Here is a 17,343-nt window from a genome sequence, read left to right as displayed (position 1 = left end):
CTATTCTCATCTGATTCTTTGGAAAGATTCCTCTAGTAACCTTAGTTTTCATAAACTGGTATTCAAAGCTATCATCTAGACTAAAAAGATTATGCTATTCCCTAACCTTAGAATGGTAATAATTTCAGCGTTGTCCTAGTGCTGCGGAAATCATATAGCTTCTGTAAGAGAATGCACATTTCTCCAACTGCTGTTTATTGCCTCTTGTTCTTTATGCTTAGATGAGAAATGGTATACAGAAATTCCCTCTTATCTCTTGAAGAACTCTGCCAGCATATTTGTCTCTTGAGGTTGAATGTGTAGCGTGCTTACACTGGGATCTGCAAAATCTGTTCTTCAGGTTCAGCTGTTTTGCCTGTGTTCTCAGAAGACAATTAGAAAGTAACACTCTGGTTTGCTGCAGGGTTCCTCCATCCCCTAACTTGCTGTACAGCCGGAACACCTCATACAGCCCCAGCACCTTGACTTCTGCAGTCATCCTCATCCCAGAGACTTCACCCGCCGGAGAGAAGTCTCTCCTTCGACAGTGTGTATTGAGCCTCTGTATTTGTACTGTGCCCTAAAGCCACTGAGGGAGTAACTGCTTCTCTGCGGTGTTTTTGATAGGGTTGTGTAGAATGGGTGGAGGGGAGGATTTGGGAGCCCCACCCCGGCGATGAGAAGCAGTTAGAACTATTAAAAAAGTAGTTTTTGTCCCGGTGCGGTTGTGACGCTCGCTACCTTTGCGCTACTGCCAGAAGGGTGTTTTACCCCTCCCTGTAAATAAAACCTGCTCGGCGGACGGGGCTATTTTTACCTCCGTCTTTGCAAGCGAAAACCACAGCGACAGAAGCGGCTGCAGCCTGCCCAAACGGAGAATTACTGTGGGTTTGCCCTTGCTGGCGGTTCGCCCCGCCAGGCCGGATGCAGTGGCGGGCGGGAGGAGCCGTGTCGGTACGTACGCGCCCGTGCAGCCCCCGGCGGAACGGGCCTGCGCGCCCCCCTCGCGCCCGTCCCCTCAGCGGGAAGCTCCTACCCGCTGGGGCGGGCCGAGGCTGTCGGAAAGGGCCGGAGGCGGCCGTGGAGCCCCTCGGCTCTCCTCAGCCGTGAGGTGGAGGCGGGAGAGGCGGGAGGGACGGGGAGCACACACCCCCCCCCCCGCACTGACTGTCCCCAGAGCAGGGGGCGTCTGCGAGGCGCTGCCCCCGGGCCCGGGCGGCGGAACGGACCAAGGACCCCAGGAACCGGGGGGAGGATGGGGCGGAGAGGCCAGTGTGGAGGGTCTCCCCGCCCCGAGCCACGGAATGGATGTTTCCGACCGCGCGTCCCTCCTCTGGAGTGGCGTCACAGCGCCTGCTGGCCAATTGGAGAGCGGCACCCCCGCCACGTGAGGGTGTCTTCCCCCGCCCCCCCCCCCCCGAGTCAGCGCGCAGCCGGGGGCGGGGGAGCCCCGCGCGCGAGGGGCCCCTCCCGCCCCCGAGACTGTTTGTCCTCGCACGTGCGGCCCGTCACGTGACGGGGAGGGAACCCGGCCCCGCGCGTCCTCCGACTGGGAGCGGAAGTCCCCTTATCTATGGTTCCGAGGGGGGAAGAGCGCCCTCCCTTCTCTATGGTCGCGCTGGCACCGCGGGGCCGACGGGAGGCTGGCGGACTATGTACATTTTTCCCTCATTACCTCACGAGCGGGGAGGAGGCTGCCGGGATAGCGGAGGACCTTCCCTCGGCCTCGCTCCAGTCCTCCAGCTCCCCTCGCTGCCCGGCGGCCCCGGGAAGCCCGGCTCCCGGCCCGGCCGCGGCGGGCCCTGCCCCCCTCCCCCCGCCCGCCGGGCCCGCTTCTCTGGGGAGCCTCGCCCGGGCCCATGGCTCCATGAGGCGGGAGAAGGAGGCGGCGGCGGCGGGGCAGCAGCGGCGGCGGCTGGGCTGAGGCGGAGGAGAAGCCGCGTCCGGCCCGGGACGGGTGCAGGAGGTGGGCGAGCCCGGGGCGGAGGGGGTGAGGCGCCGGCGTCCCGCCCGCCCCGGCGGCAGGGAAGGGGTTAACGGCGGGGGCGGCGGGGGGGGCTCCCGCTCCCTGGCGCCCCCTGGCGGCGGCGGTTCTGCCCCGCCGCGGGGGGGCGGGCTGCGCCCTCCGGGGGAGCGGGGCCGGAGCGCGGGGGGGGCTGCGGGGGCTTCCCGAGCCGCGTCCCCCGGCGGGGCTGGCGGAGCCCCCGGAAACGCCGCCGGAAAGTTTGTGTCCGAGCGCGCGGGGCTCGTCCTGCGCCCGGGAGCGGGCGGGCGCCGGCGGGGCCCGGGCGGGGGCCCTCTGCTCCGCGGGCGCGGGGCTGCCCCGGCGCCGGGGGGGCGGCCTGCCCGTCGTGCCGCGGGTCGGGCGTTCCGGTTGGGGAGCGCGGGGAGCCCGCCGGCGGTTTGGGAGCGCGGGGGGCACCCCCCGCCCGCCCGCGGGGCAGAGCAGCGGGGCGATCCCGGGGAGCGCCGGCACCGGGGCGTTGTGCCGGGTCTCCGGCGGGTCACAAAGTAGCGGGCGGAGGCCCTCCGCGGAGTCGGCATCTCCTCGGGGCCGTGTGTGTTGCGAAGCCGCCTTGTTTCGTGCAGCCGTTGCTCCCCCGGGCAGGGGGAGCTCGGCGACGAGCGGCCGGCCGAGGCCTCCCGCGGCGGGGAAGCGGGGCCCTTCGCCCGGGCCGAGCAGCGCTCGGAGCAGCCGCCTTTGTTAGGCCCCTTCTCCCTGCTGCAGAGGACGGTGAACGCAGAAGACCTCCTTTCTGCCCCCTGCCACGTCTCCAGTGGAAAACGAAGAGTTATGGTTTCAGACAAATAAATTCTTTTTCCTCCCAAACGCGGCTGGTCTTCAGTGATAACTTGAAAAGGCTCGTCTGCCCCAGCAGCTTCACTGAGCCACAGCAGCATAACTTTAATAGGCGCTGAAGAAAATTACATGCTCACTCGGACAAAGTTCTACTTTTTTTTTTCCCTCTTACAAAGGTAGAGATCAAAGGAACAAAGATAATTTTCATTAGGTCTTGTAAATTGTTCCTTGTGCAGATTATCTTTCTAAAACCTTGAGGTGAGGATTCCAGAGCAGCGTAAGCGCTGCAAGTGTACGTGTGCTGTGTTGAGAGGCACGTCCCTCAACACATCTCACGCCAGTTCTGGTTCAGTTCAGGACTGTACGACTCTTACGAGGGCTGATGAAACTTCATGGATAAAGTTTATATTGTTTGCAGGTGCAGAGGAGGAAGGGAGTTGTCACACCATCAGTTTCAGTGCCTGTCACACCCATGCCCCACACCCCCCCACTCTGTGTATGTCCTGTCAGTTCAGGCATCAGTTAACACCTGGAAGAGCTGGAGGGATGCTCTGGTGGTTAAAGTAGCGGCCTGCTGCTCGCAGGAGAGCTGAGTGCGACTTCCAGTTCTCCATGGTGTTCTCTGTGACTTACGTGTCTGTGCTTTCAGCCCCGTTTGACAGATGGGGAGCTGTTTTTCCTTCCCTTTGTGTGTTTAGATCTCACGGTGATGATGGTATTACGCTTACTTAAGTCGACGTGTGGTCCTTGCCTATCATCTTCATTCATTTTTGTCTGCATAGGCTTTCCTCCCTGTATTTGTTCTACCCCTTCTTCCGATACAAGAGCTAGCATGCTCTTCTTTGCAAGCAAAACACTGTTCTGGGTTTTTTTTATACGGTGTCTGTTTCCTGCCATTACCGCTTCCCTCTGTTCCGACTGCGTGGTCTTCAGCTCTTCCTCTCCTGCATATCCTGACCGTACACCCTACACATTTATTTGTGAGCGCTATTGATTTACTTAATCCTAGAAAGTAGATGCAGATTGTAATTCTTGGGGTCTGGAAAATAGTCTGTTGTTTAGAAAATGGTGGTTCAATGCTTGCAGCGTCTCTTTGTGTCTTGCTTAGGCTAGCGCTAAATCAAGGGCAGCACCCCTGGGAGTCCAGCGCTGAAGGTGTCATTCGGAGTTGTTGTGGCTCTTCTGTTGAGAATGGGGAAGGGAAATGCACTGGTGGTTTTTCAATAGTTTGTTTGCCATTGGTGCAGGCATTGGCTGAGGGGGAACAGGTGATCTGGAAAAGTAGTGGATGGGGTATAGCTGTAGTCCAAAGTCTTTTTTCTTCTGTTCTCCCGCAGTTTCACTCCCTTTATGGGAAGTTTGGTTACGGTCTTTTTGTGATGAGCTGCCTATTACAGTGTTCAGTACACCTCACCAATAACTAAAAGTGTGATTTCATGCATGTTGTGTACATGCTTTTCAATTTATGTGTAATAACACCCCCTCTGCTTGCTGAACTGGTTTTAGTTCTGTACTTAGTTGTGCGTTGCGAGGGTTTTCTTCCCCTTTCTGTTGCAAAAGCAAACCTCTCTGACACCTTAGCAGAAGCAAGGAAGCAGCTGTTGGTTTTTCACCTGTAACTGTTTTGTGTGTTGCTTTTTTTTTTCCCCCGGCCCCTCCTTGCCAGGGTTCTGCAGTGCTCCAGGCAGCGAGTTTTGAAGCAGGATGGGAAAAAGACGCTGTGTTCCTCCACTTGAGCCCAAGCTGGCAGCTGGCTGTTGTGGGGTAAAGAAGCCCAAATTGTCTGGGAGCGGAACGCACAGTCATGGGAATCAGGCCACAACTGTACCAGGCTCCAGTTCAGGTCCTCTTCAGAACCACCAGCATACAGACGGGAATAATGGAAGGGAGAACGTATCTGACTTGACTTTGGGCCCAGGAAATTCCCCAATTACTCGAATGAATCCCACTTCAGGAGCTCTGAGCCCACTTACTCGGCCCAATGGAACTGCCAACAGCACCAAGAACCTGGTGGTGACAGCGGAGATGTGCTGCTACTGCTTTGATGTACTCTACTGTCATCTCTATGGTTTCCCTCAGCCACGACTTCCTCGATTTACCAATGACCCCTAGTGAGTAAATCCACGTGCGGGAGGAAAGCTGAGGAACCACCATCCAGAGCTGTGGTTTGGTTGGGGAGGGATGAAGGGTTTCCTCTGGAAAATGGGAAAACTGGTATGCAGGGAGGAAGGGGGATGTTCTGCTGCTTGCTTTGTCTACCAGAAACAAAAAATGATGTGCTGTAAGTGCACTAAAGAGTAAGAATATTCTGTTAAGTTTGTTGGTGGAGATAAGTGGAGCTTTGAAGAGTGACCTTCAAGGGAGAACATGCTTAGCGCTACAGAAAGAGAGCTAGGCAAAATATGAGGAAGTGTGGTGCTTCTTCAGCTTACGGTCTGATGTGTTGCGTGAGACGTTGCGTACTTTATCGAGGCGTGCAAACCCACCTCATGATAACGTTCTGTTAAAGTTTGCTCCCTTCTTTGTAAATAGATTCTTCTGCAAAAAATTAACTGCACTAAACTGTACTAAAAGAATGAGTGAAACTGAAATTTTCAGAAAACGGTGAAATAATGTCATTAATCTGAAGAGGATCTTGCTTCTAATGTCAGGCACTAACTTCGTGAAGGGACAAGGGGAGAGACTTCCTTCTGTGAAGTGAGTGGAAGGGAATGAAGTAAGAAGGTGAAACAAGTTACCAGCTCATTCTGAAACAAGTGCTCAGTTGGTGAGAATTGGACAAGGACACTCACAAGGGTGGTTTGGTTGTCCGAGTTAATGGGTTTAGCAGGGAGGGGAACCAAAAATTTGCCAGTTGCGAAACTGAAAAACTGTGTTATGGAGATTGTGCTAGTTGGGCAACGTGGGGAGAAACAGTTAACTCTGAAGGACGATAGCAAGGTTAAGAAGAAAGGAGGTGTGTGTATGAGAAGAAGTGAGGAGAAGGATTTATGAAGGTATTTCGCTTTGGTGAGATCTAGCTAATGTTTATCTGAAGGTTGAACGCGTAGGTGTGGAAATGTTAATGTTGTTAAAATGTTTGGTGGAAGAATTATATGGGAAAGATCAATGACAGATACACCTTCTGACACTCCTCCAGGGGCCACCTCCAGAACAATAGATAAAATAAAAAGTTGTTGACATCCTTAATTTAAGTTAATGAACTTTAAATTGATGTGAAGGAACAATGGCTTAAACAGGTCAAGGACTTCTTCCGTGTATTGAATGTCTCCCCACCTTATTGTCTGTCAGTGTAGATGTAGGCTGTGCATCCATGCAGTTATTATCTCAGCAGGATTATGGATACATGTTCTGAATGCAGCCGCAGACTAAGCTGTTTAATATTGTAAATACAAGTGAATGGAGAAATACTCTGAACTAGAATATAGAATGGTTCCAGGGACTCCCCACACTGAAATATTTCTGTTGTTGTTTTTTATACCTAAGCTAAGTAGGCTCCTTTTAGAAAATGATACATTAGTCTGCTTATTATTTTGTCACTTGAAACGCAAAGGGTTTTTTTTTGTTTTTGTTCTGTTCTTAAGTCAATGAGAGAGATTATTTTATACAGATTCATTATGTTGGCGTTAAAGGAGATTTCTAGCTGGATTTTGTTGCTGCTTCTGTTGAGTAGTTTCAAAAAGGGCATTCTTTCAGGAATCTCAGCTGTTTGAATTTTATGCCCAAATTTGAAAAGTGAAAAAATCATTCACTGGGCATTTCTGTGCTGATAATTTAAAAGTCTTTTAGATCAGCACTCCAAAGCAAAACCAGCTCTTCTCTTTTCTTCCCTTCTGGGCAAATGCCTACCTGAATTTTCTTGTGTTTCATCATTTATGCTGTTGCTTCTAGCAAATAGTTGTACGTACCCCAGGGAAAAGCATGGGGTTTGCTCTCTTGTAGAGCAGCACACAGGGATGATGTGTCACACTAGAGACAGTAATGTAATGAACTTCAAGCCAAATGTTATCAAATATAAAAGTAAGTGAAGTGAAAATACATAAATGATTTGCATTGTTGTCCTTTGTAACATAATTAATGTCGCTGTAAGAGATCTTTGAACAAAACAAAGGTCTATACCAGAAGTCTCTCTGGGCAGACAGAAAAGACTGTTGATGGAAGGAATAGAAAGATGCACAGGTTTGTCCTGACCTATTTCTCAGAAAACAGATCTTTTAAATTGGTGCTGAACCCTCAAGTAAAGATAGAAGTAGTCGTGAAGGTCAGGATTCTGCATAAACGGGGCAATAACATAAAAGTTACAGGGTTATGACTTGAAAACTACCGTGAATTCCAATTACCAGCTTGAAAAGATATGCACATGGACAACAATGGGGATTAAGGAGCTGGTAGATACCTACGGAGTAAGGGAACCTTACATACGTGTTAGCAGCGAGGTTCACAGATCAGTGAGGAGAAGGTGGCATTGCAAGGCTGGTAGTTATGTCTGAATTAACTTGGTAAATGAAGAAAATACCCCCTTTGTTGTTCAGGTTACTGAAAAATGACAATTTTGAACCTGTACAGCATGCCAATAGTTAACTGTGGTTACTTCTTCCACTTTTGTACTTCAGTCTTTGATTTTTTTTTTTTTATAGTAGGTATTACCATCTGGTACTAAAACTACACCATACAAGTTTCTAGTTGCCATGCAAGACAAATAATAAGATACTTGCATCATAAAATCTGTACTGTAACAGGTTTTTTCCTAGTACGAGCTAAATTCTGATTTGAACAAACTGTATTTTGCTACTTTAAAATTCCCTTTGTAGTTGCAATTGGAGAACCTAGTTTTTAGTTGCTGAAACTCCCCTCCCCTCAGCCTAGCCAACTCTCATCAAACACACCTAAGTAGGGTGTTGTGGCTGGGGAAGAGATGGTTGCCGTAATCTGCTCAGGATATGACTGCAGAGTACTGGCAAATGCTCTTGGGTGAACATGGGCAAAAGGTTGTCGTGACTTTTCTCAGTACATCTGGGAAATACACTTTTCAGGGAGGGGCTATGGAACAATTGGCTTATTGTCAGCTGTGCCTGCAATTTGCTACGCGCATTTATTCTTCAGATATAGAAACAACGTCTTTTCTACAATGAAAAACTTTATAATAGTGAAATTTTATATACTTGTACAAAGTCATCAATTTTTTTTTTTAATGCCTCAGTTGTTATGACCGCAGTAAAAAATTGTTAAAAATGTGCTTTAAGATCTTTTAAAATATGACAGCCATCTGAATGTAATTATCCTGTCCTTTCTGGTAATATCTCTTATATTATAGATGCAGAAAGCTGTGTCACAGCTCAGTGGAAACCTTTTTTTTTTCTTTGGAAGGGGAAAGAGGTGAATTGGAAATGCAAACCTGCAATTTGAATCCAAGTTACTTAGATTTGTATTCTGTCAGTGATGCTTTTCATTTTCTCCCTTCCCTTTTCTGTTTGGGGTGAGTGTCACATGGGCTAAGTAATGGTTTCAAAACTTTGATTAGATTCAGCTAAGTTTCCACTGAGCTTGTGACAGTAATGTTTCTCAGAAATCTCCTTTGTCAGTTTAGTATCTTTTTTTGGTAAGCTTTTTAATGTATTTTCTTACACTCTGTTTCTGTTTTCTGTTTCAACATAAGGTAGCTAGATGAAAGTGTAGAGGAATGATACCCTGCAAGTGCCTTGAAGTGGTGTTGGAAAACTAGAACAGTAAATCCTCTGTCTTGGTCAAGCAACCGTAAGGTGGCTGATGGTTGTGGAAGAATGTTTCCGCTTCCTTTGTGGGCAAAGTACTTCACAATTATCACTTAAAGGCTATTTGCTGTTTTGGGTAGTACTTCTGCCGTTGGTCACAGCTGGTAACTAGATCCTGAATGACGGATTTATGCTGTGATAGTTTTTTAATTCCATTGTTGCTCTGAGGAACATCGCTGGGCATTGCTTTATCACTACAGTTTAAATTATGTTCTAACTACTTAGACATAAAAAGCTCTGTTGCCTGTATTTGAGAAATCATCCACACTCCATGCTGGTTTTGTTGTCCGACAGAATCCCTTCACATTTTTTGTAATGTTTGCTGCAAAAATACATTGCTTACAAGAGTTTCAGGAGTTTGAGGAAAGTAAGTGCCTGCGTTCTGCAGTAGAATCAGTTATTCTGTTTTCATGTTTTAGAACTCCTGCTGATGTTTGTTTAATTTCAGAAAATTATTTTCTTAACACTGCATGTTTTCTATCATATTACTTATCTTTTAAAGTTCAAAAGAAAACCATAGACTGGCGTGTGGAATCACTGATGACTAACTTCCTCATTTATGCTTGGGTTCAAAGTGACCACATCTTGTATTCAGTACTATGTAATCTGAAAAAGTAAGATCGGTCATCCTGTTTTTATAATTAGATCAGCATCATCAGTTGCCTTGCAAAATTTTCCAGATGTTTGGACATTCTTCTATGGCTGCAGCTACTATTGTCTTTTCTTTACTGTTTCTCTCTACAGCTGTTTGCAACTTCACTCACTTCTGTAGAAGTGCACTTTTTGCATTTAATAGTCACAGTTGTCTTTACCTGTTCATAGAGCTCTTCTGAATACTGTTGTTCTGAACTTCTTTCTTTTTGGGGCTTAATCATGGCTTCTAGTTTAACAGATTGAAATGAGCCGACTGAATTTGAGAATCTACTGTTATGCCTGTAAATTCATGACAGTAGACAGGAAAGTGGGAATCTGTGTGATGTTTGAGTAGGAACAATATAGTGATTTAGATATGCGTTCAACAGGAGAGAATCTGTGTAAATACAAATCAAACGTAAGGTAAGCAAAAGGTGTGACCATAAACTGTTTGAGGACTAGGGATGGACCCAGAAGTCGGATCCTCATGGAAATAACAGGGGAAAAAAAACCCTAAGCTTGCTTTTTATCCCTTTAGAAAAAAAAGAAAAGCTTTTATCGCAAACCTGAATTATAGATGGTTTGTAGAATGCTTGGGTATCTTTCAGGTTCAGTGATACAATAAGTAAGTAATCTTATTTGCTTCACCTATATTAATTTTGATACGGGTTGTCATGTAAACTAGTGGATGCTACTAAGTGAGGCCATTACTCAGAGAAGTAATCAGTGGGGTCAAATAACTGCATCGCTCATTAGAAGACAGTGCAGAGTCTGGCCAGGAAGGTGTTGGTGGAGAGCTTACAGAGTACTGGTGGAGAGCTTACAGAGTACTGGTGGAGAGAAAGGAGTATGCCGAAAACGTGGGGGGACATGCTGTTTTCTGCATTTGGGGGTGTGGTGTAGGGTTTTATTACTGCTAGATAGCAGGCGAGAAAACATGCCTGTTGGGGTTTATTAGAGGGAGAGAAAGCATGTGCACGCATATGTGCTCTTATACACCTTGTTGGTCTCCCCTTAGCAACCAGATATCTCTGGAGGCTGGAGTATTTCTCTTATTTTGCCTTTTCAGTCCACTCTTTGTGACGTGGAAGACGGGGCGAGACAAGCGGCTTCGTGGCTGCATCGGGACCTTTTCAGCCATGAATCTTCACTCAGGACTCAGGGAATACACATTAACCAGGTAATGATGTTGAAAATGAAAATCTGAAATTAGTTTAATTTGCTGAAGATCTATAAGGATTCAAGGTTCAGTTGTTGGATCGACATAGTTCCATTTAATATGCTTCACAGTAAAATAAACCTGAGAATTGTACCATAGTTAGGGTGAGGTAATATATCAGGATTTAGTGGAACATCTTTGCGACAGGTGAATTTTGGTTGACGTTTTAAGGCTTATGTCAAATCTGTCTTGCATACTAACAGTTTTGACATCTTACGTAGCACATAATTTCTCTCCATCTGCAGTAAGTGGAGGACAGCATCAGGAAGCTTGCACTAGTGTTTGCATATTAGAGTTCATTAAATTAGGAAGAGATGCAAATCACTTTCTCTGCAGTAGCAAAGAGAAACATGCTTCATAGAGGCATAATCAAAAAGGGAATAATTGAGCATCTGACACTTTAATTTGGCACTTATATTAGGTAATATATCTTCTCTTTCCTTTAGTGCACTTAAGGACAGCCGATTCCCCCCCCTGACCCGCGAGGAGCTGCCCAAACTCTTCTGCTCTGTCTCCCTCCTCACTAACTTTGAGGATGCCAGTGACTACCTGGACTGGGAGGTGAGAACAGGTGCATTTGGAACTCTGCATCACTCTCTCGTTCCGTTCGGGTTCGGGTTAGTACATGGTGATGTGTCTCCTTCATTACAGGGGTGTATGGGCCTTGAAACTGGGAGTAGAAGAAATGGGGCTGGAAAACTAGAAGGGAGGAGGAGGATGGGCTAGCAGTATGCTTTTGGTTGGGAGGGGATCTGAATGGGAATAAAAGACATGAAAGCGTTTTATGGATTTGGCCCAAGAGGAGATGGGTGTAAATACAGATGTGATAACCTGGGAAGTATTTTGAAGCTGTGAATAGAAACAAGGAACAAAAAGTAGTTAAGACCAAAGGTATTAATAATTTTTAGGACCCCGTACATGGAAATGCATTTAGTTCAAGAAAGATTAAATAGACTTTGTGGCTGGGCTATTTTAGGCATGACTCTTTTGTAGAGATCTTGTCTTTCTTGCCCAACTTAAGAGATGAAAAACTGTCAGACTGCCGACAAGACTTACTTCAGGAGAAGTGGCAGGGAGACTGGTTAGGCTCATCTGGGAAAGGTGGCAGAGGTCCTTTATGCTGCTAAGAGAGCTATTTGTGAGACCTGCCTGGCAAGGACAGAGAGTGGGGACAGAATGTCCTTATATCCAGGCAAAAGCCAAACTGGCCATAGAGAGAGAGAGATACAGTGTTGTGGGAATGACAACTCGATCACGGACTCAGTGCTAGCAAACACCTCTTATTTGGCTATTCATTTCCATCTATAGGTTGGGATCCATGGGATCAGAATAGAGTTCATCAATGAGAAAGGTGTCAAACGCACAGCCACGTATTTACCTGAGGTTGCTAAGGAACAAGGTGGGTTTGAGATGGCAGCCAAACATGTCAACACATTGTGTCACAGAATTGGGTAACATAAATCTATGGATTTTGGGTTTGGATTGCAATGCTATCCTCATAGTAGTGCCATGGAGCCACCAGGCTTAATCTGGATAACTGACACCTGATACAGCTGCTGCTGGGTTTTCATCTGGCCTTTCTCTCATCCCACATCTGTGCACAGCTGTATCTTAGTGTAAAAATGGTTTAGGGCTTAAGAAATAGAGGATCTCAAAGTATGGATCTTCCAGCTTCATTCAGCGTTGCATCTTTCCTCTTCTATGTTTCTCCCACCAACTAGGATAACTGCAGGCTGCACAGCACCAACAGGAGAGTCCCTTTCCTCCTCATTCTTGCTAAAGTAGCATCCTCCAGATGAGGGCAGGAAACAGGGCCCCTCTGGAGCACACTTCCCACTCAAATAGAGTAGCGGTCACCATGGTAACTGCTCAAAATATTGCCTCCTTTCCTCCACCTAGCAGAGTGGAGTGGTCGCATCCTCCTGGCTCTGGGGCAAAAGACTAAGGTAGGAATTTTAACTCTGATCTCTCACATAGCAGTGCACTGTGCTATCACTAGAGCATCAGGTTGATCCCAATTTGTCTGTGTAAAGAGCTAAGTATTATTTTAAGGCTTAGAGAGCTAAACTTGAGTGGCACGTGATAAAACAGTTTGGGGTCCCTGCAACGGAAGCAAGGCACAGACCTTTGTAAGAAGAGAGGTTGTATGGAAAACGGAATTACTGTTTTATAGACCATTGCCGTTCCAATATGAGTTAAAAGGGGTTGGCATGTGCAGATAGTGTGCATGCATAAGGCCATGTATGTCCAGTTCAACACTGGTATTTCTAAAGCTCAAAGTTTCCTGTTTAGTTGTTTGCTTTTCTAGAGGTCTTTTAATGCATCTCTTATCTTTTTGAAACATCATTTTTATATTGAAAAATTTCCCTTGCTTCTATTTTTCAATAGACTGGGATCAGATCCAGACCATAGACTCCTTACTCAGGAAAGGTGGCTTTAAGGCTCCAATTACCAATGATTTTAGGAAAACAATTAAACTCACCAGGTAAGTCAATATATTGGTCATCTTTTAATTTTACTTATAGTGTTTTGTGGGTAATTTAAAGTATTTGTGCTTGATGTAAGTCTTCATGCCGCTTTCAGATGAGAGATGTAGTCTGAAAGACAAAATCACAAATGCCACGTGTTAAGCATATAATGTATATGGAATGAAGTGCAATGCATTCAGTCCACGCAGGATCAAAGTCAGCATTTCCTAAGAGAAGTGCCACTGGTTTTAGTATTATCATCCACATGAAAGATCAAAAGAAGCAAAACCTTTGAAAGTTAGAACGGCTGTTTTTTTCTGTATTTTTACGATGGACTTCCTTTTCTCAGTGTGCTCATCTGTGCATGGTGTAGCTATTTGGAGGTGACAGGTGTCTTAAAACCAAACCACACTCGAATTTGGCTGGTTTTCAGAATTTGCTTGCTTTTCTATACCCCCAGCTGTCCTATTGGTTTCAGCTCCCTTTATGTTAGTAAAAATTGGGACATTCTGGTTTTGTATAGAAACACTAATTTATCAGGTCGTTCCTTACCTCTGGAGAAATGAGGTGGGTATGCAAGGTTGTTTTTTTTAACAGGAGAGGACAGGATGAAGGTTTTCATTAAAATCTGGTATAACATGGACTTCATGCAATTCACAACCACTTTGAAGCTATCTGTTGTATAGCATGCTTTAGAAGCACCTGGAAATCTCTGGTCTCTCAGAAGGCACTTCACGTTTTGTGAATTCTGATTGTACAACGTGGACTAAGTCACATGTATGCTATAATAAACCTCCCTTTACCCTACTCTCTATGATTTTCTTTAACTAGCCTTTCAAATGTGAGGATAACCACAAAAATAAATAATAATGAAATACTGGTTATTAATAAACCTCCCTTTACCCTACTCTCTATGATTTTCTTTAACTAGCCTTTCAAATGTGAGGATAACCACAAAAATAAATAATAATGAAATACTGGTTATTAAGTCTCTGAAACTGAGTCTCCTTCCAGCAAACTTTTCATGCCCTTTTTTTTCCACAGCAAGTGGATAAAAAGAATACAAATCGATCATTTGTTTCCTGTGCGCTATTTCAGGAGTCCCCTTAATTATGATTGCCTTGAATAGGGCTCAACTTTTGGGACACTGAAGCTAATTCAAGCTTAGATGGGTTACTCAGACTACTGCATGAGGCAGTATCAGGCAAAATAGTTTTTGAAGATAGTGGGTTCCTCTTGGTCGTTATTGGCTGTTAGCTAACAGGTGATCTGGGATGAATGTTCTCATGTCTGGTCCCTTCTTATTGCATAGTCTATTTACATTATTTTTTTCTTATGCTGTTCCCATAGGTACCGCAGTGAGAAGGTGACAATCAGTTATGCAGAATACATGGCTTCCCGTCAGCATTGTTTCCAGAATGGCACTCTTCATGCCCCCCCCCTCTACAATCATTACTCCTGACACACGGCTGCATGACCAGTCCCACTCCCCAGTTGCTGCCAACGGCTACGACATCATTGGGGCAGATGCCTCCTCTTCCTGGTCCAGTTACTTCTACTACTGCACCATTTTATGATGCTAGCTTCCGTTGCCAAGTCTGCCTTCCAGCTGACCTGGGGGGAGGATGAGAGCATGACAGAACTTCAGGGGCCCAAGCCTTATCTCAGCCTTCCCTCCGAATGGGGGTTCAGTTGGATTGGGGCTCCATGCCTACGAACTGTCGTGAGGTGCAGAAGACCTCTAGGAGTGAAAGTGCCACTTCGGACTGATCCGTTCTCGTGCGTTACCGACACTCCGGAAACTTGAGTTGTTCATTATGGAAGCCCCCCAGATCAAGTAGGAGCATTCCCCTGGCAGCCTGGGCAACGGAGTGCAACAAAACATTTTTTAGGTTCTTTTTAATTTTTTTTAACCTCTGGTATCTGTTGTGTACCAAGAGCTGATTGCAGTCCCCACACATCACAGGCGGACATTATGATATTGGGGAGGGTTGAACATCGGGATAGCACCCCATCCTCACGACAGAAAACACTTAAAGATGTGAAAAACCTTTGGATGGTATTGCAGATGGATCCATTATTTAAATGAACCCTAGAAAGCTTTAATTATCAGATCCCACTGTAGGTTGGATTCTCTAGAAGTCCTCTTGGTTTACAGTTTTCTGGGTTTTTAGACAGTGCTTTGTAATGTAGCCTGCTGTGAAATAGAATGCTGTTATGCCTGTAAGAGGGCAACACAGCACATGCTGTGTATGCAAAGGACAAGGTACTTGAGTATCCTTGGACAGTCTTCTCTGTTACGACTAAGTTCTGTGTCCAAACATTTGTAACGGAGCCCGATTGCATTAGGGGTGAGGAGGGATTTGCAGGGCATTGACTGTAGTCATACAAGTGAGACTAGTGACTGAAATTTGTTTCACTTAAGCTAACCGTCTCGGGGACCTTCCTTTTGATAGGACAGACACTTTCTCTGGTGTGACTACCAACCTTGAGAACTGTGAGTATTCCAGTTTATAGCAGGCCTATGGAATAGAGCTATGTAGTTTCACTGGTAAGTTATTATCTTATACAGTTTAGTCATTACCACATCAAGGCAATGAGCGGGAAACCTGTGTTACACAAACTGTGGGAAACTGATGTGCATTCTGTATTTCTTCTCCCATCATTGATGATTACAAGAAATGCTCTCTTCTGAGAGGAAGATAAGTTACCCAGTTGTTATTCTGCAGCATCATTGAGGGATGTCATAAACTCTAAATTATGACACTCTCTGCATGAGGTCACTGGACTTCAAAATAAAATTGTGGGGTTTTTTTTGTTTGTTTTGTTTTCCAAGTTTCTGGGGGGTCAGCAATGATCAGGAAAGAAAATACAAGTGCATAGCAGAGTATTGGCTATTTGGTTGCGTATCTCTTTAAAGTTTGCTTGTGTGTGGTAATGATGGCTTTTAAAATTGGCTGGTGTTTCAAGCCTGAAATTCTCTCCTGGCATGGCAGGGAATAGGGCTGGTAGAAAGCTCAGAACTGCATGCTGCTGCTCCTTCTGGTCCTAGAGAAGCAAACAGAATTGTGCAGTTTCACTTCATGTTGTTGTAACGTTCTCCTGCTGGAGGAGAGAGACGTGAGGGAAAGGAGGGGGTCCTATTTTGGATAACGGTGCAATATCGACCCAGCTTTCCTACTGTACTGGGTCATTCTTATAAATTGCCACTTTTCCCTTGTGATGTTGTTGAAAAGCAATTGAAGATTAAGGGATTGTTTCGTGATTTCCTGCTGCTGAGAATAAATCGGTCTTGTTACAAACTCGAGTGGTTTGTAGTTACTCTCCCAGGTGCCGTGTAGTGATGGGGGAGGGTGGAGTCAGCTCTGGACATACCATTCACCTTTCAGCTGTCAAACAGTATGATACATAGGGCTACACACATTACTGTTCAAGTGTTCTATGTTAGAATTTAATTTCTAAAAGGTTTAAAAAAAAGCAAAAAAATGGTGCTAAAACTTCACCCCTGAGCACGCTCAGTGAGACTGGTCATGCAGGCATATAGTGCCAGGCTTTTCAACAATATTGTTTCTTTTTTCAAATGTTTGCCCTGTTCTGTGTCTTCAACAGTGTATAGTGTTTTCCTGATTTCATTTTATTTGAATAGGGGATGACTAAGGGGTGGGGTGGGGAGGGTTAGCTGTCATTTTTAAAGAACAGAATTTTAGGATTGAGTGACTTGGTTGGTTTAAGCCTGAAGTGGGCTAGATGCTGTGGGACTGGGGAAGCCTCATCCTCTCCCACTTCCATTTCCCCACTCAGTCTGTTTAAAAAAAAAAAAACAAAAAAAAAAAACCAAAACAAAAATGCCTCTAAATATGTACTGTGTTCTTGTCTTGTTGCAGTGAGAAGAGAAGCTAGCAAATCAGAAACACTGGTCTGCTGCCTAAGGAACAGGCCCTCTCAGCTTTAGTCCCATAAGGGTCCAGCTATAAAATCAGTTGAAAAGTGTGTCAATAGTTAAGTTAGCTCAGAAAAATGTATGACAAGGACAGGTGGTCTCAGGAAATAATCCCATTTCTAGATCATTACACGGCAGCTATGCATAAGGATGAAAGAGGTGAACTAGAAACAAAACGTACTTTGAGTTGGCTCAAGATGGAGGCAACCAAAATCAATGGCCAATTGATGTAAGAATTTCTCCATGGTTACTTGGCTGGGACAGCAGGTTAGAACTACTCCTCAAAGCAACTGTTACCTGCTTTGATCTGGGTTTAACTCATCCTTAGAAGCAAGTGCCTTTTGGTCTAGAAGGGCTTATTCTCATGACAACCACAACTGAGAAATAATCTCACTGCAATTATGAATTGTCTTTGTTTTACAGTAACTACAGGAGAATGTCTTTGATCACTGGAGTCTGTCAGTGTTGGAATGTTTCCACTGTGAGGTTCTTAATTTTTTTTTTTTCATCATGTTCAACAGTCAATCTCAACT

General features: G+C 45.7%; 1 protein-coding gene across 3 annotated transcripts; it reads left to right on the top strand.

Moving 5' to 3' along the window:
- Positions 1 to 4,434: 4,434 nt before the first annotated feature.
- Positions 4,435 to 16,492, top strand: AMMECR1L (AMMECR1 like). Of its 3 annotated transcripts, XM_059822510.1 has the most exons (7): positions 4,435 to 4,580; positions 4,650 to 4,890; positions 10,253 to 10,363; positions 10,849 to 10,963; positions 11,711 to 11,801; positions 12,791 to 12,887; positions 14,221 to 16,492. In XM_059822510.1, exons 1-7 carry the CDS (start codon positions 4,484 to 4,486, stop codon positions 14,330 to 14,332), a joined length of 864 nt encoding a protein of 287 aa, XP_059678493.1. In that variant the 5' UTR covers positions 4,435 to 4,483; the 3' UTR covers positions 14,333 to 16,492. The 3 variants fall into 3 exon arrangements, with proteins under 3 accessions (XP_059678493.1, XP_009818566.1, XP_059678494.1); XM_009820264.2 differs by having other exon boundaries at positions 4,435 to 4,890; XM_059822511.1 differs by lacking the exon at positions 10,253 to 10,363 and having other exon boundaries at positions 4,435 to 4,890.
- The last annotated feature ends 851 nt before the right edge of the window (positions 16,493 to 17,343 follow it).

Source organism: Gavia stellata, chromosome 11 (assembly GCF_030936135.1).
Source record: "Gavia stellata isolate bGavSte3 chromosome 11, bGavSte3.hap2, whole genome shotgun sequence".
NCBI classification, from domain to species: Eukaryota; Metazoa; Chordata; class Aves; order Gaviiformes; family Gaviidae; genus Gavia; species Gavia stellata.
The sequence above is the reverse complement of the archived record's forward strand: the minus strand, read 5'-3'. Positions and strand labels throughout refer to the sequence as shown.

Coding starts and splice junctions, on each gene's coding strand:
- AMMECR1L (XM_009820264.2), top strand. CDS start 4,484: ATGGGAAAAAGACGCTGTGTTCCTCCACTTGAGCCCAAGCTGGCAGCT. Junction 10,964..11,710: donor GTGACTACCTGGACTGGGAG/GTGAGAACAGGT, acceptor TTCCATCTATAG/GTTGGGATCCATGGGATCAG. Junction 11,802..12,790: donor TGAGGTTGCTAAGGAACAAG/GTGGGTTTGAGA, acceptor ATTTTTCAATAG/ACTGGGATCAGATCCAGACC.